This window comes from Homalodisca vitripennis, chromosome 1 (assembly GCF_021130785.1).
Source record: "Homalodisca vitripennis isolate AUS2020 chromosome 1, UT_GWSS_2.1, whole genome shotgun sequence".
NCBI lineage: Eukaryota > Metazoa > Arthropoda > Insecta > Hemiptera > Cicadellidae > Homalodisca > Homalodisca vitripennis.
In genome coordinates, this window is record NC_060207.1 from 59,341,824 (window position 1) to 59,365,790 (window position 23,967).

The 23,967-nt window shown below is 31.1% G+C and overlaps 1 protein-coding gene and 1 non-coding gene across 2 annotated transcripts; one reads left to right on the plus strand and one right to left on the minus strand.

Moving 5' to 3' along the window:
- Positions 1-1,033: 1,033 nt before the first annotated feature.
- On the plus strand, positions 1,034-17,436 carry LOC124367170 (coiled-coil domain-containing protein 113-like). Its single transcript, XM_046823851.1, has 9 exons — positions 1,034-1,192; positions 2,064-2,189; positions 2,333-2,507; positions 6,362-6,595; positions 11,301-11,533; positions 15,781-15,911; positions 16,160-16,228; positions 17,002-17,183; positions 17,277-17,436. Exons 1-9 carry the CDS (start codon positions 1,144-1,146, stop codon positions 17,368-17,370), a joined length of 1,293 nt encoding a protein of 430 aa, XP_046679807.1. The 5' UTR covers positions 1,034-1,143; the 3' UTR covers positions 17,371-17,436.
- A 3,697-nt stretch (positions 17,437-21,133) lies between these two features.
- On the minus strand, positions 21,134-21,274 carry LOC124353275. The gene has a single exon (XR_006921591.1). It is a non-coding gene; the product is annotated as a U4 spliceosomal RNA (small nuclear RNA).
- Between the last annotated feature and the right edge of the window lie 2,693 nt (positions 21,275-23,967).

Genomic DNA, 23,967 nt, shown 5'->3' on the forward strand with positions numbered 1-23,967 from the left:
ATTTTGTGATTGTATTGTATGGATGAATGACCTGGTCAATTAGTGGTATGAGCAGGATTGACTAGAAAGACAGGAATAAAGATGTTAGAAAGCAAGTTGGAAAAGAAAAATGGTTGAAAGGATCAACTTGTGATTTGGACAGGTAAGGGAGATGGCTAATTATAAATAAGTGAAAATAATACATAAATGTTCTCTGTATGGAAGGAAAATAAGACTAAAGTGTTAAAACATGAGGGTAAAGGAAGGTAAGAATGCAATTGGCGGAGGGTGCTGGAGAAAGGAAGTCAGAAGTGTTAGAAAAAAGATTGCACACAGCAGTTCCAATCCATATTCTACTGTTATACTAACTATAACATAAAAGAGTACTCCAATTAAAACATGACATAAACGTAATAAAACAATCCTACTATGTGGATTTATTAACTGATAGATTTTATTGGTAAGTTATGTGAAAATTGGTGAGGTCAAGAATTGAAACCTTTATTAGAAATAAACAATTCATGAATGAAGTGATGCAATGGGAAAAAGTCTTTATGTGTTATTTATCAAAATTATCCCAAAAGGAAATAAATATAAGAGACTGTAGAGAAACTCTCAAGAAAATAATTATGTTCAATGAAGAGATCCAAAACCCAGCAGTTATGGATAGGATTTTTGATTAGTATTAGTGTAAGTATTCCATAAAAATTATGAAAGATAAAACATATTTATAAAGCAATTCTTTCTTGTTTTTATAAAAGAATAGATAAGAAACATTCTGAACATATTTAAGATTAGATCTATCTAGTTATTGTGTGGATAAAAATGCATAGACAGATACAAAATACAGCAGTAAGATGTTTTGTAGTAATTTTCTAAACTGTACAAAGGGCAAAATGGTTACATTGTAATACATATAAATTATGTTTGTGTATTTGCTGCTGTTTCTGTTTAATTTATGGAAGACTAGACTCCTCTTCTCTATGTAACTCAGTTATTGTTTAATGGTTCACATAGCAACCAGCTGTATCTGATATTATTCGTGGCAACATCCTGTCAGCATATACCTGGTATTTACAGAGTTGTTTAGGTTAGACTGGACAGTTCAGTTGAGGAACAATTTAAGTTAGATTATGTTTAAGTTGTGATATAAAATTCAAAATCATGGATGCAGTATCTAAAACATCTGGTTACTCTCGTAAAAATGTTGAAGGTGAGAACATTTGCATATTATATTTACAGTTGTTTACTGCAATTAAAAATAAGTAAATCTTTTTATATAATCCTTGATTTTAGAAACACAATTATAAAAATGTGATATTAATTTGGTACTACTTATAGACCAAATTTAAATTAATTCAAAGTTACAATATATTTTAATGCCCATGCCATTAGTAGAACATATTAAATTGATACATATGAGACAATTAATTTTCATTACTATTTTATTATGCTTTACTTTTCCTATGGTGTAATTTCTCTTTCATCTCTCAGAAGTAATCAGAATCAGATGATAAAATAATATGAAATTCATTATTTATTTAAAATTCATAAAAAAATTAAAGAAATTACAATTCATAAATTAAATGGAACATATGAATTGCTACAAGGTACAGTGCCAAATTCACAATCAATAATTGTATCTTACAGGTAAATGCATGCTAGGCATGTAATAGTGAAGATAATACCCTGTATGAGACATTATAAAAGAGGGTTTGTAAAGGTCAAACCCCTCCCCTCTGGCTTTGCCACTGGCACCTAAGGATCCCTTTGGGAATCTACTTTGGAGATGCTAGTTAAGAAAACTGAATAATGTATTTAAACATTATATTTTATTTAAAGTACAGTTAAAAAGTATTAAAAGTGATATACTACATCAGTGTAACATTATAGTAAAAAGAATAAATTTATTCATCATAAAATAAGTATTTTTTCTGAGAATGACAACTATTTAAAAATATGATGAACTAATTTTTTGAATTGTTTTATCTATTTACCAAAGTTTTTGGGTATAATCCTCTTATTCATGTCATGTTACACATTTATTTTAAAAAGTATTTTATTACATTCCTTTTATTTTCTAGATTATTCAAATTTACAAGAAATTTTGGCAGAGATAGAAGCAATGACAAGAGACAACTTTCTTCAAACTCAAGCGAATGAAGTTATGGAACGGTATTTGCGCAAGAAGAATCCAAACCTATTAATTGGTAAATTTATATGAAACTTTACACTATTTATATTTTGTACTATAACACATTATATCTATATTTGTGTGCGCTGTTAATGATGGTTTCTGTTATATTATTCTTAAATTCATATCTTTGAAGTGGTTCCTTGCCATGATCTTCAGGTTTAGATAGGCCAATGATGGAACACCCAGCGTTCAGAGACGTGTATATGAGCCGATCTCTCTCCACAACAGCATCACTAGACTCCTCGACCTTGACACTCACTCGCACCTCCACCAGTTCAAGCCCTGTCCTCACATCTCGTAGTGCTCTTCATTCATCCATGGCTACCAACAGGTACACAAAATTATTGTTTACTCATTTTCATAAGTTTTCAAAAATTAAATTTTTAAACAGATCCAAAATGTCAAATTTTAAATAACAGAATTATGTGGAAATGGTTCAACTTATCTTGTAATTAATTATAATTATTCAGGTAAACTTTCATACCTTAATACATGTTCTTCTAACCAGCATATTCTTTCTTTTCCTCCCAAAGGCCTGCCTATTATCAAATAATTAAGGGTGTGCAATTGGTTTTTGGTTCAATCATCTTTATTTGTTGTAAGAACTCATACAAGTTGTTAAAAAAGTCAAAATTCATTTAGTTAAGACTAGGTCAAATCAATAATTAAAGAAAACACTGAGTTATAACCTGAATTTTAACTTAGATTACTTTAAGTAAAAAATGAATCTAAATTATAAGTTACATATGTTATAAGTTACATAAATTCATCTTATAAATTAAAAACTTTAAATAGCATATATGTTATATAAGATTTACAAATTACTAAATATAATACTGAAATTAAATCTCTTTGTGAAATCACTCTTAAAAAACAATTATAAAGAGCATATATGATTATAATCTAACTAATTTCATTACTTTATTTACATTCATCAAAAGGAAATCTGATTTATACTTGTGAATTTATGGAGGCACAGAAGGGATTTTATGATACTCATTTAAAAAACTTTCTTTTAAACATTAACCAAGGATATGCATTTATTGGGTTGTACAATGTTAAAAACTTCAATTGATACCACTAAATGACTATTTTGTGTTTTACTTAGGTGGTGAGTATATAATTGCTCTACTGTTCATTTGCATGTTGTAATTCCTGTTTATCTGAATGAAGTTTCAACATATTTGTATTTTTATTATATAAACAACTAAATCAAAAATGTACAAATTTGTCATTGTCAAAATATTCTGTTCTATAAAGAGAGGTCTACAGTGATATATGGGATCTGCTCTTATAATAGTCCTAAGTGCTTTTTTTTTTAATTTTCAAAATTTCTTGTGCCCTAATCCAGTTACCCCATATAATTAAACCATACCTCACAATAGACTGAAGTAGGCAAAATAGGCTGTTTGAATATAACTACTAGGAAAGGCCTCACTAAGTCTGTGTAGGAGATAAACAACCCTTGATAGCTTTGTACTTAAGTAGTAATCTATATGGTTACTCCAAGATAACCATTTATATATAGACAAGTTTGTTAGCACCAACAAAATTTTGGTCTGCATATAAAAATATATTTTTTATATTGAAGTTCATATGTTGTGTTTTCTCATAATTTAATAAAAATCCATTGCTACGGAACTAACTTTTGGCATTAGATAATGTATTTTTTGTAAAACCAAATAATTTTTCAAGACCGTTGCATACATTTAAAATTATGTGTTGTCAGCATAAAGAATAGTTTTTGAATAAACACAACAGGGAAAGTCATTTATATAAATTAAAAAGAGAAGGGGTCTAAGGTCAGAGCCCTGAGGAACCCCCAACTGAACACGAATTTCTTTATACCACTTGCCATTAATGATTAGTAAAGTAAGATTTGAATAATTTCATGAAGAACCATGAAAACCATTTGTTTTTTTATTAGAATATCACCATCTACACAATTAAAAGCTTTGCTCAGGTCACAAAAGCTAGCCTGAACATAGGTTTTCCTTTCAAAACTTAAAATAACTCTTCTTCCTAATGTATCCAAGGCATCTACTGTGCACCTCCTCCTTCTAAAGCCAAATTGGGATGAATTAAGCAAATTACTAGATTCTAAAAATTTAACAACTTGTTCATACACTAGGAGTTCTATTAATTTACCTATCACTGGAATGATTGATACAGGTCAGTACTTTGTGGTTGATCTTTAGGGCCTTTCTTATATATAGGACTAACTTGTGAAATCTTAAACAAACCTAAAAATGTATTTAAAAAAAATCATTATTAGTCATATAGTAAACATCACTACTATCGGATTTAATCAATCTTTTGACAGCATTTTATCTTTTGTTTTTATTGAAAGCCATTCAAAGGTTTTCATGGTGATAGTTTCATTTTCATTTAATAGTTCAATGAAGAAAACTTGTATTTTTGAACTAGCTACTTTTTGTTATATTCAATTTTTTTAATCAATAAAATACATATTGAACTCATTTGGTTTGATTTCCGGTTTAACATTTTGCTTGTGTGTGTATCATTCTGCTTTACATTTATTTTTAATACTTTCAATGTGTTTCAAATTCTTTCAAAGTTTAGCTTTTTGTATAGACCTTTTAAACTCTTTTTAAAATTCTAAATATGTGTTTTAAATTGATGAATTATTTTGATTGTTTGGATGCTTTAACAAGGATTTCAAAAATAGATGTCTTTCCTTCATAGAAGACACCACACTAGTATACCATATTTTATCTGGCTTTTTTTATTGCAAAAACTATTTTTGGTTTTTAAAATCGTTTAGAAATAATAAATATTTTTAGTTATCAAATTGAAAATAGCCGTAAATTGTGTTTCTGAACATTTACTTTCTAGATTGACTGTTGATATCTTTGACTAATCACAAGCATTCAAACTCAAGGCCAATGCTGCTATATTTTTTATGTAAATAGTGCTTGACTAAGAATTTAATTGTTGACAACCTGTCATTGAGCAACCCATTTTAATCTTTCTTTTTCACCTTAAAATAAAAAGTTAGATCTAGGTGGTCAGAGAAAGGGAATTCAATGGTTTTAATGTTGCCTATACAACAGATCTTTGACAAAAAAATACATTAGTGAGGCAGTTTTGTCCTCATGTTGGTTTGTCATTTAAGTAATAAAAATTAGATTGTTTAAAAACATTTAATAGTGTCCTAACTGTTTTGCTTTTTTGTCACACCAAAGCTGCTGTTAAAATCACTCCCCCTCTCCCTCCCACACTAAGATATTGTAGCATTTATACTGTTTTAACATTTTTCTTCAAAAAGGGTTCTAAAATATTTAGGACGTTATTTGGATTACCATTAGGTGAGTGATATAATGAGACTACAACAGTTTGTAGTCAGTCTATGAACACCGTGGATGATTCAAAATCTATTTCTTCACTGAACTGACATAGGTCACACATTCTTTATTTGTATTTATTCAATAAAAATATTTCTGTTCCTCCTCTAATACAATTTTCTTTACTATAAGCACAGTAAAATCCACTAGGAAAGGCAAAATTTCTCTCATTGTGTTTCAACCAATGTTCAGTAAGATATATTATGGCAATGTTTGAATTTATTAAAACACTCTCTAAAACTGAGGTTTTATCTTTTTGACTTTGAACATTTGAATACATCATTTTAAAATCTATAGAATATGTGCTATCATAGTCTTCATCCATCAACCAAGGTTTACAAATACCCAAGTTTGAATTAGTATAAAAATTATTAGAAGTAGCAGCATTAATATCATTGTCAAGTTTACTTAGTTTAAACAAGAAACAGGTTGCAGTAACTCTTCGATAAAGACAAAAGAAAGATGTTTTGATATCTCTATCAAGATTACAGCTATTTAAAGTAAGAAATTTAGGAAATTTTATAACCAAGCTCAAATAAAAATGACTGAAGATAAAAATGTCAATAATTTTAGAGTAAGTACTACATGAGGTAAAGCTTCAGGGAGTGATTTGTTGTTTTATGATCTTGACTTTAAATTTACCTTTTTTATATATGTATAAAATTTCTCAAACAAACATTTTCAATAATGCATTATTACACAAAATGTCTACAGTAAACAACAACAATAATTATACAGATAATGGTAAAATAAATGTTTCATATTAGTATTACTGGGTAATACTGAATGTTCACCATTGTTATTGAAATGTTATTTACAGGATAAATATTATTTACCGTATTGAGATGGTGGAGAGAGAAATGGAAGAGGGAAAGATGACAATGGATAAGCTGAAAAAAAGATTTCATTCTGCAAAATTTCTTCTTCAAACGGAAGAAGAAAACTTTTGCTCACAACTGGATACGTTACAAGAGAGTAAGAAAAACTTTGGAAATTTTATCAATGAAGGTACAGACAAGAAAACTGGACGTGTATTCCAAGATAAATTTCTAAGGTAATAACTAATTACAATATATGAACTATATGCAGGGCCGTACTCAACTTGGCGGGCCCTGGAAAAGATATTTGGCCGAACTCCATCACCACGTCACGCCACAGCGCCCCCGTCAACTCGCAGACGTGGGGCAGACTCGCTAGGGCCCCCACAAGAGAACGGGCTCTGGTAAAATTGTAAGAAAAAACAGGTATGAGTACGGGCCTGAATATATGTTTTGTAAATGAATGACTAGTTTGCAGCAATAATAACTAAATAGCTTGCACTTCAAACAAACAAATAAAGTTAATACCCATGAGTTGCTAAGAAAAAAGTAAACACCACTTATTAACTTTTATTATTATTTTGAGGAATACGAATTCATTAAAATAATAGGTTTCATATCCTACTATCAATCCAATCCAATTTCATGTGGTCTTATGGCGACATGTTTCAAAGGTATTGTAGGTCACTTAATCTTCATCGTCGGACCTTAGAAGCCGTGGTGGTAGATGGCTTGACATGAAATTACAACTATGCAACACAACATATATAGAAGTAAATAAACAAACAAATAAATATCACTTAAACAGAACATAAGACACGCTTGCGCGCGGTGTTAAATGCTGCCTGTTAAAGGCGGACTACTGGACACGTAACCCCACTTGCTAGTTCTGTCCCGCTAGCACCACAGTTATCGTTCTGACCAGCTGTTCTGATTGGGACGCTGGTCTTTCCGCTGTTAATAACAGTTTTGAAGATGATGTTAGATTTGTATTGTAATTTTTCATTTAGCAGGTTTATACCTATGCAATTTTTGGGACGGTCATTGCATTTTATTTTATACAATCCACTCTTGTCACGAACCTGCTTATTAGTTTTCAAAATGTTGTTTCATTCGATCATATTTTATATTTTGTATAAGTGATATTTATTTATTTTTTATTTTTGAAGTGAAAACTTCTTTAGGCGCGTTGAGCGTTTTGGTAGAGGGTTAAAATCCTCGGTTCGCGTCACCGACATGCTAATGATACTAACCTGCATGAAAAAGTCAGTCTCGCTGTGTTTTTTTTACCGTAGACTTGGCCGCGGACTACTAACCTGCATGAAAAAGTCAGTCTCGCTGTGTTAAAACTGTCCCGGCGGAGTATGAAAACAGACTGCGAAAATCAGTGACCTTTACGGCTTCCTCTCGTGATTTAAAAGTGAAGCCAATGTCGTACAATTCTGTAAGATGCGTCAAATTAAAGCTCTTAATATTGGCAATCTATTGGTTACATTTTTAAATATTAAAAAAATTTCGAAATAATTTTGATTATTGTTTACATTTTACATAGCGTTTACAATGACAAGAAAAAAGTAGTAAGCGAGGATTTTTTTTATTTTTTGGTCAGACAAAATTTGTCAGCGAAAAAGTTGTGTGAAAATAGATGAATATTTTTTTTGTAATTTATCATTTTTTTTATTGGAAGTTTAGTTTAGCCTGTAGTAGCGTATGAAGTGATGAGTGAACGTTTCTGCCGGAACTGTAGTTGGCGCATTGGCTCACTGATACCGTATTAACTCAATAAATTAGTTTATTGTGCAATAAAAATACCTTTACGAAAGAACCAAGTTAATTTAACTAATTTATTAGTTTTAAAAATATTGTGGGTTTAATTGTTATTGCAATTATATACTTTATCCGTAGCAATAACTGTATTATTTACAACGGTGTTCAACTCACTGTTGTTCACTCGGTGTTTACTCACTTGTATTCTATGTTTAACTAACTATTAATTATACAGATAAATGAATAATGAAAACAACGAATATATTTTTAAACATTTTTAATATTTGTACGAATATTTGTATTTAAAATTTATCATTATTCATTTTAATTATGTTTTTAATATTTAACCTCTTCATCATGAAATGAGTATTATTACGGTATAAGATTTATCTTACTAACGTGGTAAAATAGATTTCTAGTTATTTGATAATATTTTTTCGTGGATTTTTAAATTGGAAAATTAAAAAAATATTATAACAATTTTAGATTTTATGAAATATGTTCATTTATTGTTTTTATTAAGATATTGTTAAGATAATTGTATATTAATTATTTTTTCAACCACTTTGTATTTATATTTTGTTCATGATTTGTTTAACCCATCATATGTAACTAATAAATAAAACATAAAAAATTTCATATAATTTTTGCATATACTTTTAATTACTCTCAACGAACTTTTAATAGTTCCGTTTTCACTTCTATCGGCAGTCCCACGACTGCTACTTTTTTTTATTTATTTATTTGTTAAATATTTGTTTATTTATACATGTGTTGTGTTGTATAACGTTAGTTTTATGACAAAACCATCCACCCACCATGGATAGTAAAGTCCGACGATAAAGGTAACCTTCAAAACATGACACTATAAGACTAAATGGAATTGGATTGAATGGACGGTAGGATATACAACCTATTATATTAGATAATATAATCAATCCTGGACTAATCACAATGAATTATAAAAATGATTCCAATTTGTAGCACACTTATTTTTATATGTAACTGTAGACTAGTACTGCATAGTTGTACCTTTTATAGTAAATCAGATTTGCTCATGCTATGATTATTTAAAATATTACTGTAGTCGTATACACAGTTTTCTACGTGTCATTTACTTTGTTGGTAATAAAGGCTTGAAGTTCCAAACTCCTTAAGGCAATGACATTTCAGTTGGAATATATTTTTAATATTTTAAACAACATTTTGGTCACAGTTCTTTAAGACACCTTTCCTGAAGAATGGGAAAATAAACAATTACCATTACACAATGAGTTCTAGTCATTTTAAGCAGCATTTATCGGCTCCTATATTATAATCAGGCTCAATGAAAAAAAGGTTGAAGATAAGGATATGAATTTTTTGTACAGTGTGCATATGAATCAGGACCAAGGTTATAAAAAGCTAATATTTTGAAGGGAATGTTTATTAAAGTAGTGCCATTTAAAAAAGTATACTCCATTAAAAAATGTAATTTCCTTAAATTATAAATAGTTAAAATATGTCACTCTCTGGAACTATTATAGTTCCTGCTACATTTTCTGTAATTTACATTTTTATCCTCAGCTGTTTTTATTTGGACCTGATTATATAATTGCCCAAATTTCCTCCTTCAAATATCTGTAATTCCTCATGGAGTAATCAAAAACAGTTTCATACTTTTTCTGCATTCAAAGATCATAATCTGTATTTTATAGGGCTGTGACTTTAAAACAAAAAGAATGATCACAAACGAAAATCGACTATACCGCCTTAAATCCTGATGAATCAAATGACACATTGATACAGTGAGGCAAAAATATGAAGTATTCCAAAGTGAGCAAAATATACTTTAAACACCATTGATATTGTAACCAGACATAAGTTTTCCATTTTTATCCCTAACGCCAATAATTAACCAGCACTTTAAAAGTTTTTTCTTAGTGCCAAGAAAAGTCAGCCTTTACTTAGAAAAAGTTTAATTGCTCTTTAAAATTTGGCATATGTCATGACCATTTAGATCCAAACTGAGATCTTTCAACAAAATAATTCTTGTGTTCCAACAAAGGAACACAGAGAATGAATAAAGTGATTAAAATATGAGAAGAAAGGAATGGTATGAATGATAACAGTATGTGGGATTGGTAGATGAGTTATCTGAAACTGTGTAACCTTTAACAGACTAATGGTTCTCTATTTTAATTTCTATAATTTAAATTGGTGTTTCGAAGAACTCTACTTGTGATTCCCTTACAGCTGACAAAGCCCAAAGACCTCATTCGGGTCTGTTGGCCACCTCCCATACTAAGGGATAGTACACAACAAGAAATGTTGTACTATCAATTGTCATAAGGCTATTGTTGAATAATATCATTATAATATAAATTTACGACTAGACACATTTCTTTTTGTACTGATAAAGCTTACTGTACAAATTAGCCATTAAAAATGAAATATATTAGAATTAGATAATAAGAATACTACTTATTACAACAGAGGTCATTAATCATCTCATTTCAGTTACAGAAATGAATGCCACGATATTCATAACTTTCATGAAAACATCCTAATGTACAATTAGAAGAAACAAATTCCACCTGATAATATAGCCTTACACACTTTTCAAAAACCATCCTTACCTATTGCATCTGTTATACTCTAAAAGATATTTAAAAGTTAAAGTCATTACACCTACTATCTTTTCATCATACATCAGGAAAACATCCAAAATTATGGTCAGAAAAAATATATTCTTCCTGAGCTTCCTTTCATATCCTATAGAAACATTTAAAATTAGTATGGAGAGAAGAAACAAATTCCACTTGAAATTGCTCTTAGCCACATTGTGATTATATTTTATAGTACGATTAGACGAAAGTATAATCAGGGGGATGCTGTAACTTTCTGAAAGTTCTTAGACTCAAAGGAAAGCTACTCTAATTTTAGAGAAGGTTGAATCCTAATCAGTCAAAATCTACCAAGGTTCTGATCTGGTATCAGTAACTTTAACCCACCAATGAGCCTGCTATTTTTCAACTATGAAAACCCTTTAATTGGCAAGTAAATAATTTCCTTAAAGTGATTACATAGTACCCTGCAGGCAATTTATTCTCGTCTAATTAGATAATCAAGGAAGGTTCTGATGGAATTTCTACTTGATCTGCAGGAATGTTTTACGTCAAAACAGATTTTCAGGTATTTAGAGAGCGAGCTCCAATTGAAGGACCGAGATCTGAGGAAGATGAAGCTAAAGACAAAGACTTATCAGACAGAGTATAGTAGAATGAAATCACAGCAACAGCAAAAGTTAGAACTGCGAGAGCGACTACACCCTGTAGACTTGGACAAGCTCCAGATTGAGAACCAGGAGTTGCTGCAAGTGCTAGACTTCAAGACCAGAGACCTTCTTGACCTCAAGAGAACTGTTGGTAAGATTTTGCTTTTCCATTAATACAATGCTATATGCTTTTCATGAGTCATTTTTGTCAAAGCTTTATGCTTATTCTGTATCATTTGTTGTTTGGTTTTCCTTAACTTGTTTGTTACACTTGTTTTTAAGTGTATCTAAGGAAGCCTACTGTGTAACATGACTCTATAATTTCCACTATTGTATAGCTCATCCAATATAGTAGTTTGTTGAGATTTTATTTGTTCTGTCACTATAAAATAATCTCATCCAAGCCAATAATAGGATTTATATCTTTGAGGATGTGTCATATTAGATAAAGACATTCACAAATTGATACTTAACACAAATTAGTTGTTTTGGTAAAAGAGACAGCAATCTCACTTGTTTTTGCATATTTTTACTGTTAATTTATATTATTAAAATCGTGTAATTTAATATTTTTTTATATATAATTTCATAGGAACATGCTCTTATAGCATGTGGGAATTGCTTCAGACGTTGAAGCTTCTTCTCTCACTCCTGGATTTTTATCATCCTCATTGCTTTATTTGCTTATATTAGTGTAAAAGATCAAAACTATGCCCAATGTATTTATTATACTGTCATTTAGTCAGAAACTAATTAAGATTTTAAATTCTAAAGTAATTTGTAGAATGAGCATTTAATAATAATGTATTCCTCTACTATCAACTGTTTGAAGCTCAAAGAAGAGAGCTGCAAGAAGTAGTAGGGAAAAGGTTAGAGCCTGAAAACCTGACTGATACGATTATGTCTTTGGAAACCAACTGGAAAGCTATATCCAGCTTCGCAGCAATAGTGATGAAGAAGATTGAGAGAAGAAGATTGTAATAGAAGAACTGACCCCCACCCTCAAAGTAATGTCGAACAGCTCTTCTGCGGGATGGCTTATACAAGAAGAGCAATTGGTGGTGGTTTTATTGGGTGAGAATCCCCTACTGTGGGTAGTGATGGCACCCTACCCCAGGATGTCTATTAAGATTTCCATACCTTCTGGAATTGCAAAACACACACACACACACACATCGTATAATAAGAATAGGCTAAGGTTGTTGATATCTAATGGTTTGGAAGCTGTATCTAACTGGCTAATAGATTATAAACTCCTAATAAATATGACTAAAACTAAGTGTTTGGTATATTCAGAAAGAGAAAAAAACTTGTGAAGATCTGCAACACAACTTTACTTTTTACTGTCACAAGCATCTTTGTAAGTATAATTGTGTATGTGAGCCAAGTGAAATTTTTGGTAATATTAAGTGCCAAGACTTGATTATTGATAGGTGGTTAAGAAAATGTAGAAAAGTAAATGATGTGCTATTTCACAGGAGAGAATTTCTTGCCTCGAATTATTTATTGAAGCTGTACTTTTCTTGGTTTGAGGGTCTGTTAAGGTATGGAATAATCCATTATGGAGGGTATAATGAAGATATTTTAAATCCTATTTGTATGACACAACGATTTACTGTTAAAAATGTAAAATGTTTTTAGTTTTAGTATCTTATTAAGGAAAACAGGTTCAATACAAGATCATCAGATAGATTGTCAATCCTTTTCCTTGTTTTAAAAAGGAAATTGGTTGAAAAAAATATTGTTATATTGGCCCCAAAATAATAAATAAATGTATTTCAAAATTAGGAAATTATATCTTGTTTGATTTGAGACCAAGATTTCAAATTTATTTGTTCATTAAATCTATTTATATATTTATGCTTGTTGATATTGCTACTCGAGTCGCTTTTTCATTAACTTCTTGAAAGTCCTTTGTTAAAGTTTGTTTTTGAGGATAGAAGGATGGTGAAGGAAACATGGTTTTTCCGGAAATTTGTCATCATTCAGTAATACAAAAGAATCAGTAAAATCACTACGTTTCGAGATCTGCAAGTTGGTCGGATTTAATAATTAGTTTTGTGTTTAGTTTTATTGAGTGCATGTTTTAGAGTTAGTGAAGTTGACACACAACATGGTGGTTGTGATTCCTGACTTATGCATTTCACAACGCTCTGGTATTTGTTAATTATGTGTTAGGCTAGATATTTACCTGAAGAAGAGATCAGATTGCAGATTTTCTTCTTGAAGATGTTTCTTGAAGCATAGTCTTGCGTCGATCCATACTCCCAGGTATTGGAGGGCTGGTGCAGATGCTATTCTTGCATCACCAACCGTAAGTGTAATGGTCTCTCTTGTTTTCCTGCTGGAGATTAGCATGACTTCTGTCTCGTGATCGGCTAATTCAAGTCGTTCAGATGTCAGCCACTCCCTTATGGTCCATATGGTTTCATTAGTAGCAAAATTAACCTTTTCTAAGTGCTTATGTTCAGCTGCCACTGTGAGGTCATCTGCAAAGATGAAGGTTCTCACACCGTTGGATATATTAAGTCTTAAAACTCCATTGTACATTATGTTGCACAAGAGTGGTCTAATTACAAATCCCTGCAGCACTCCTGCTGATACTTTGTATCACTTATCTCCTTTGTCCGTAGATTAGATCAGCGTCCTATCTGTGAAGTAGCTGGAGGTTATCCTCAAGAGATAATTCGGTACGTCCTTATCCTTCAAGACTTGTGTGACATTGCTTAATCTGACTGAGTTGACGCATTATTAATGTCCAGAGTGGCAATGGTGCAGTACTTTTTAGTATCTCTTTTCCTTTTTGATCCACTGACAGCTCTTCTAGCTTTATTGACGACAGCATCCACACTGTCGATTTCTGACTTTTCTTTCCTCAGTCCAAATTGGTCTTTTGACAGCAGCTCGTAGTCCTCTGTGAATGACTCAAGTCTTTCATAGATGACTCTTTCAAACACCTTGCCTGCCGTATCTAGAAGGCAGATTGGTCGATATGATGACGGTTCTTCCAATGGCTTCTTTCCCTTAGGGATCAATATCAGTTATTGCTCTTTCCACTTCCTAGGAAAAACTCCATCTTTCATTTGTAAAGAACACTTATGAATTCCTCTGACATTGTTGCAATACCTATCTTCAAGGCACCATTTGAGAACCCATCGGGGCCAGGTGCATTTCCTTCGCCTATCCCCTTGTATGTAGATCATAGCTTACACATTATTACTGGTGGAACCTCTTCTCCTTCTGGAATCACCTCCATCACAAGTCAATTCTTTCGTCTCGTGGGAATATGGAGGAGATGACGTGGTACAAAAAGTTCTGGCATGTTGGTTGAGCCCGCCGTGACTCATTCACCTGACCCATAACTGTTTTGTACGGTATTCCCTATGTACTTTTTCGCACAATTCTTCCCAGCCAATGTACTTATTCAGCTTTATGGCCTTACAAAATCGTAGTTTTACTTCCAGATAGCATTCTTGCACATTACGTCCTCATCCTCGTTGTAGGGCTCTTTAAGATTCTCCCCTAGCTCTGAGGCTTATGTTCTCTTAGTAAGGCTAGATCACGCGTTCCAACAGAATGCCGGTTTTTGATGCCTTCTTCTTGAATTCCTTGTCATTGACGCATTACAAGCACGCTTTACTGCTTCCATTAGTTGACTCTCCATTTCTTCTGGAGATCTTTCTGGTATAAGTATGTCAACCAGCATTATATGGAGTGCCTCAATGTCCAGAGATCTGGAGTTCTTTCCATTTGCAACTAGTGTGACGTCAATGCATGATATAGCCCCAGCTCTTTCAAACGTTGGTGTACTACCGCTGTTTGCCACTATGAAGTCCAGCAGGCGCTCACTATGCCTATTAGTTCTTGTGTGTGTGTGTGTGTGTGTGTGTGTGTGTGTGTGTGTGTGTGTGTGCGTGTACAGGTGTCCCAAAAACGTGTGCCAAGCATGTAATGCTATTTTTTTTTTAGTTATTACTGTTTTTAACTTGACTGTAATAACATAACTCTTATATCATACATAATTTTAAAACCAAGTACATTTTCTCAGTTATTTACCTTGCAAATATCGTGAAGCCACCTCAATCACATCATATCTCAGTTTCCGCTTGAAACACACAGAGCCAAAAAATGTGTTTTAATGGGAGAGTAGAAAATTGGTTCAAACTTAATCAATCATTCATTGTTGTTAACATTTTATTGGTCAAAATTACAAAAACAATTATGAGACAACCTTTGTGCTTAATGCAAATTCTACATGTCTAAATTTTGTTCTTCTTTTTCCCAGTAAAGTTAACATATGTATTGACATATTGATATATATATATATCAATATGAGAGACTTTCTATTTATTGTAATTTATGTATAGCAATAACTCATAATATTTATTTCTATTCCAGGAAGAAAGGGTCAAAATCTGGTATCGCTGAAGTCAAAGTTAAATGATACAATTCTCTCTCTCAAGAACATGTCTCAAGACATAAAGCTAAAAGAGGCCAAGTATACCTTTACTGAAAATAAGGAAGCTCAAGTATGTATACAAAAATTTGTTGTGTACCTAACATTCAAATTTATTAGGTATATCCACTGATACTGGATTTTCCGTAGCTTACTATGAATTTTTGTTTACTCAAATTCATTGTAACATCTTGCATGTATACAGTTATATTCAAAATCATCAAGCCCAACTGTAACTTTTAATAAAGTATAAAATGAAATTAAATTCATGCTTGTAAATGTATCAAATATATAACTTAAAATTAAACTTGATTTTTCCAGAATTTAAATGATTTGGTTACTGCTGAAGTTTTGAATCAAAGCATCAAAAAGCTCAACAGCACATTTAAGGTAAGCAGTTTCATAAGCATTTTACAAATAATAAATATGAAGAAAATATAAGACAAAACAAAACATACTACTAGTTTTTTACGTTTTTAATTTTTTAGGATATATTTTCCCTTTTGTTCTAAAAATACTTCCTACTCAAAAGCATCCATGATATCAAAAATAATAAATAATGGAAAAACTTTAAGAGAAGTCCAGGTACAAGCAAAACCACATTTAAATCACTACAAAATTAATGGCATTTGATTTATTATTGGATACAATACATTTGGTTAGGAATTCAAATCAAGTCTCAATCAAGGACATAGCCAGTGAGGGAGTTCAAGGGGTCCAGATCCCCCCACAAATTTTGAATGTTTTCAATTACTTTTTTAGTAAACGATTATTATTATTTAAATAATTCAGCATTACTGACATACTGCTGAAAGAACATGTCAACATCTCAACAGAGAAACGGGTCAAGGAATAAAATGGGGCTTTACTCTCTGTCTACAACGGGAAAATAGAAGTTGACTGGACACCCCCTTCCCACCAAAATGTTTTTCTCGCTACGTTCTTGGTCTCAATGAAAAATCTCTGTCAAAAATTGGTTATTATTAAAATAAAACACTGTAACTACAGTTTCAAACTTTAAGGTATAGTCAATAAAAATTTAAACTGTAGGTATTTTCCCATTTTATTACTATTAGTAACATTAGATAGCCCATAATGTTGAGTAAGCAAAAGTTGGATGACAAGAAACTGTATCGTATTTATAAAATTCATCTTGCTTCCAGAGCCCAGATGTCCACAGTTATCTGAAAATGGAAATGAACTTGAATGAGCTACGTATGGAGCAACAAGTCTGGGAACGACGTTGCCGCAACCAAAGACAAACCATAATCTTGCTGGAACACCAGCTTAAGCAGACAACTCCGGTGAGCTACTCCCGCTCCAGGTCCACCTTCAGAACCACAAGGTAATGTCAGAAGCTAAGTAACAGAGTGTAAATAATTGGATTTTATTCGAAATTGTATCGGATTGTTATAATTTTGTCCTCAACCTATTACAGGTCATTCAGTTCAAAATCAGCTGATTCCACACTGAGACAGAAAGACAAAATGAATTTCCCACACGCTACTCCAACAACACCAATGCTGCTGTAGCTATAAAACTTCAGACTGATCTGTTTTGTGATTTCCAAATAAACTTTGGGTACCTATAGAGTGAGATTCTCTCTATAAATAGCAATAAGTACTGCATAAGAACATAATCTTTGTAGAATTATTTACCACATTTCCTACTGTAAAAAAAGGTATCCTAGATAAACGTGAAGCAACTTATAATCCTGTAAATTGCAAATTCAGAATGAATGATATTTTTCAACACCAGAATGGTCCTCAATTTATAATTTCATCTTAATATCACAATAGTATAAATTACAAAAATGTTAAAGATGGCAAGTCAAACATTGTTGAAAATAATATATTTAAAATAACGGTTATACTATTATTTATTGGAATGTATAAAAGAATCTTTAGAGAAAATCTATTACTTGATACAGCATAGTTGAAGTTAAGAATTAAAACATTTTAAATTTATTATTTAAGTGTACTTGTAATATGCAATCTGACTTTTGATTCAAGTATCTATAAAATCATTGTATAGCATCTAAAAAGATAAATAACCTTTTAAATCTTTCAAACAATATTCTTTTTGAATTATATGAACTTCATATAATGTAGGTATGGTTGGAAAGTTTAATTCAATGCAAATGTTTAGTTTAACTCCATTTCACCTTCTACTTAGTGCAGCGTCTGAAATCTGACAGTCCTAGACTCGACTTCGGGAATCTGGAGTCAACGTTCATCTGAAGAGATCCAAGAAAATATGTGACAAAGACGATCAAAGCAAACTCTTTGCATTGTTTCAGAACGAGTAGAATCTTGGTTGTTCACCATGTTTTGGGATTGTGTCTGAAACATCTTAGTGCACCTAATGAGACAATGAGAACATCTCTTCATCTAGATTACACTGGGTGGGTGCTGTGTAAAGCAGACAGATCTCTTTTGTATTCTAGGTGTCCTGATGTCAAAACAACACATTTTAAACATCTTTGTTGCCAATTTTCCTTTGAATCTCTTCCAGATTCCATGAGTCAAGTCTGAGAGAGTGTAAGATTTCAGATGCAGCATTAAGTAGAAGATGAAATGGAGATAAACTCAACATCCGTATAAAAACTTTTTGTACATCCCTCAATGTAACCCTCTTTTAAAGTGTTATTCTATTAGTATATAAATAATAAATATTCCTCATATTCATCCATTTTTTATTTATTACCTGAAGCAGCAATACTATATAACATTTCAGGCCTATTGTCTGTCTGGAAATACCAAATTTTTATGTAAATAGTATGTTAAATATCTATATTTTACGTACCGATTACATGCAGTTCATATAGATTGTTTTCTAAATCTTACACTGTCAACTACCACTGACAAGACATGACAAGAATACGTAACTGAACTAACGTAAAACCATTTTGCCATTAGTTAATTGTCAGTTCCTGAAATCATGTATTATTAGTTTCTGCATTAATTGTCATTGACATTCTGGTGGTAAGTAAAGTTTCTGTGTTGAATGGTTTGTATACTGTGAAAGTTGTGAAGTACTGATATATCCAACCATTATAAACTAAACTTAGATTAGTAATACAGTGAAACTTGGATCATTCGAAACTGAAGGGACCAATAAACAAATTTGAATGGAGTATAAACATTTTGAATGGAGAACCAGCTGCACTGACAGCCGTCTTGATTTTAGCCCCATAAGAACTATGTTAAACTTCAAACACTGTTATGATGTTATTTTTAATCGTAGAATTATGGGTAAGGTGTAATTTTAAACATACAATTGATGATTGATATGCTTCACTTTTTAGTATTTTGAATATATGTATTGGTTATTTAAAAAATTAATCTCAAACATTTTGGTATTTCGTTTTTAAATACCCGAAAATTGTAAACTTTACATGAAAAACTAAAAAGCATTTGGATGTTTACTCATCATACCTTTACAGTGAGACATTTCCCATAGTTCTATAATAAAAATAATGGTATAAAACTTTTTGAAGTTTAACATTGTTCTTACAGGGCAAAACTCTCTACTGCTAGGAAAGTAAATTTGGAAAAGTTACATTTATTTTGAATTTAAACCAACTGGGTATTTAGATTTTAGGATTAACTGGTGAACTTATTTGTTAAACAAATTTAACCTATTTTAATTTTTATCTGGACAAGGTAAGACCTTATTAATTCCTTTAAGATCATAAAACTAATCAATTTTGTCTTTTTTGTGCTCAGCAGCATGTTTGGCCAATGGCTTATCCTCGTCTTTAATGTAAGAGGTTAAATGTAAGAAAAAACCGTGTGGTCCTAATTTCGCCTCAATAAAGAAGTGTTTCTTTCTTTCTTTCTTTTTCGTCTTTATACAAAATATCAATTCTGTGCTCAGTTATTTTGACTCTAAAGCGGTTATATATTTGTACAATGTATTGTTTATTACAAAATTTACAATTAATTTGTAAATTAAATTCTTAGAGTCACAATTTACTTTGCCAATGATAGGATATGTTAAACCAGTTAAGTTGTTTTTGAACTCCCTAGAATTTTTATAATTTTCCAGGAACCGCAACACGGGTTGTTGTCTGGTTCATATCCATCAGTAATGAGGTGTTTTACTTTAGGTAATTTAGGTTGGACAAGTTTGTTTTTCAAATTTAGATGTTTGCGAAATATTACTCTAGGTACTTTAGCCACAAAATTTAGAGTATCTGGAGAGCAAAGCAAAACACTATGAGTAATTATAATAATAATGTTAATTTTGTGTAGTCCAGGCAAAAATGGTGTTATTAACTTTGGTTGTGTTTCATAATTGAAGCTTTTGGTTGATTTTTTCGTTTATTTATTTGAATTTAAAAAATTCTGTCTGTGTAATTAAAATATTTAAAAGTATTGCTTAGTTTTTCAATGTAGGTAATTCAAGAAGTCTATATCATTGCTGCAGAAATGCATGGCTCGTATAGATAAACTTTTTGGAATAGATAAACTCTCGAAGATTTGTCAAAAACTCATGCAAAGATTCCATGCTATGATGCCATATGAAAAATATATCATTGATGAAACGTACCCATTTTAGTGGTTGAAGATTTTGTGAAGGAAGAAATTTCTTCTCAAATTCACCAATGGATAGGTAGGTTAGCATATGAAGGAGTCATCCTGGTGCCCATATCTGTATCAGAAATTTATAGATAATTAATTCTTATTGTTAAATTTAAAGCTGTTCGTTGTGAGGACGAAATCAAATTTAATTAATCAAAAAGTTGGTTTACAGAATAACATTGTTTTTTTTATAGTTTCTAAAACACTCTCTGCAGCCTTCAGATCATCTTCATATGGCATGTTCATATATAGAGCAATTAAATCTACTGTTACAAGAGTAGAGGAAGATGAATGGAGGTGTATAATTTAGAAAGTGTATAAAATATAGGTGTTCTAAGCCATTTTGGAGTTGATAATTCAATATTCTTTGTAGATAACCCTTGACTGGGACCATAATTTTTAAGGTATATGTATATAAATTATGAATCTGCAACTATTTATTTGCTCAGTCCCCAGTGTCATTTTTATTAGAGTCAATAATGTGGCTTTGGTATTCAACACAAAATTTGGTAATTGTAAACTGTATTTTGTCCATTTATCATACCTAATACTATCTAGATATGCCCAATAAATCAATCTCATTTTCAGTTTCAATACATATATATACAATGGGTAATTTATTGGCGTTATTTATTTACATGATTTACATAATATGGACAGCTTTCATATACTAGCTTTGTCTCAGAGATTGTGAATGTATGAGAATAAGTCCCCAGAAGGACTTCCACAAATTGCCAATGCGGGCGATATTTCACGCCCCCACGGCGGGGTATTGGTAAAAGTTTTCAATAAGCAATAATCGCACCTCAGATGAACTTCATTGGTTACGATATTGCCACTGCGCAAAGTTAATTTCATGAAGTTAGAGGGGGGAAGTCTATAAAACAATAAGCTTTTCTACACATGAGAGGGGGAAAAATATATACTAAAAAATAATACAAATATTTGCATAAATAACTTGAAATTTTTAAATATTGAGTATAAAATACATTTTTATTTAAAAATATGGATTTAAATTGAACATACTTATTGTTTTAGATAAATTTACACTTATTAATTTAGTTATATCCATAAACATGGCTATATTAGCTTGCTACCTAGCGGCGGCTGCTAGAACTACGTTATGTACATTGTATAATTACCGCTACTAACGTTAAACCTATGAACTAATTTCGAAGATTTGATGACATGATCGCGACTGTGTAATACAGATGTTCTAAAGAGAAGGGAGATTTCTCAGTAACTTTTTATTAATAGTGATGACAATGCACCTGCAACCAACGATTACTGTCAACGGTAAATAATACGCGGTTCACTGTCTAGGTAACATTGGTATTTTTAATAAGGAAGTTTTATCACAGATATTTGAAGATTCGTTTACCACATAGGTATTATTCCTAGGTAGTATGATATATATCACATATATACATATGAGATTGACGATGCGTTGACGATAAAATGGTAATAACAATGACGGAAACTTAAAAATAGTATGCTTTCTATGAATAGATCTATTGTGATTGTTGCACCTGATTTAGAAGCATTAAATTAAGTAGTTTGATGCTTCTATAAAATGTATTTTGTTGTTTGGAGATATTGAAAATAATGATAATACCTATATATATATATATATATATATATATATATATATATATATATATATATATATATATATATTGGTACATAATAGTTTAAATATTATATACCAAAAATCTATATTTAAGTTTGATGTGATCCTAAATATCGATATATTTAAAACTCGATTTTGTCGTTCTTGTGTTGTCAGTACAATAATTTCTAATACATTATATATAAGAACTTAGCCCATCCCCAATCAAAAGTGTTGTAAAAATTAATGTTAAAATATTATGAGGTAATATTTTATAATAGTATGAAGTTAAAAGTGATAAAACTTCGATAAGTCTTTCTGGTATCTGTCGGTATGTTTTTGTTTTCACACACAACAGTGACCACTTACATATTGTTTGATTGTAAAAATCCTGAGTTGATTGAATTTGTCCAGTCGATTTCAGTTTGTTAACATGTTGTTACACATAACTAGTACTCATATGGTGCCCACCAAATGGATATATGTAAAGTTCGTACTACAGTAATATTATACATATGAATGGTATGATGGATTAATATATAGATATATACATTTTGCGTACTTCATCACGCAAAAAGGTACCGAAATAAATCGATAGAGTTGAAATTTTTTATTAACATAGTCTAGACATAGAAAGACACATACGGCTCATATAGACTTAACACACAAATGCAAATAAAATCAGCGTCATTCAACGAAATAAATATAGAAGGTGACTTCCTGTCTTTACATTTCGTTGGTTAATATTACTATTATTTAAGTAAACGATAGTTGGTTATAAGCAGTGCTCGATTTCTACAACTAGATGTGATGGGACTAGCCGCTTAGGGGTCTCGTTGTATGGAAAACTTGTCGTGTGCTTAAACAATGCAAATTAGCTCTCAGTTTTCATACTATATTTAAGTGTATAAAGACATTCGAAATGGCGAGAGAAGCTGTAATATTTGTTTACATCACTACATTTGGAGAATAAAAACAATTCTTATTTTAACGCTTTCCGCAAATATCATTTCTAAGAGTTCATTTAGATAAGATAGTTGATGGTTTTAGATGAATATACCTTTAATACTTTTAAACGCATATTTTATAAATGTACACAGTGCTCTGACTGTCTGTCTACAGTCCAAGTTAGTAGAAAGTAGGTAGTGTACTGAAAAGAATAATTACACAAGATATCAAACTTCATCTACAGGACTAATTGTTAATGTTGTTTCTGTATGTAATATTTACTTATTGTTCTTTTCAGATTGAACAGATTGTAAATAAACAAACTGTTGTTAGAAAAAATCTACAGGACGAATTAAAATCATTTACTGCATTAGGAATTGGGGACGTTTAGACCGATATATTGGTTAACCCTTGATTATCATAGAAATTCGTAATAATTCAGGAATTAACTTAATCAACAAATAAGTAAATTGTACATGTTAAACAAATGACTAGAAATGTATGGCTTTCCTGATATTTTGTAACGGCATGTTTTTTAATGGCTGTATAAAAATATAAGAACGAAAATACATAGGTTACTAATGGGCCGTACTTGATTTAGCCAACTTTTTTTCTGAAATCGTAGCCCGAAAAAAAGGAAGCAAAGCAAACGCAGTCAATATCGGTACATATTTATTGCAAACGGCACATACATAATGCACTAATAATGCATTCTATTTCGATTCAGAATTTAAACAATTTTTCAAAACTTACAGCATACTTAAAATTATTTGTAATTACCGGTAGGAAACAAATTATTTCAGAAAGCTAAATGCGGAATTGTTAAAGTGATGCTGTGATAATAAAATAAACTATTTCCAACATTTACTAAAGACATTTCAGGCATAATGATTAAACATTTGAATTTTTAAGGAAAATAGGTATGCATTATTTTATTGCTCGGTCATGTTAAATATCATTATAGAATTATAATATGTTTCAGGCAT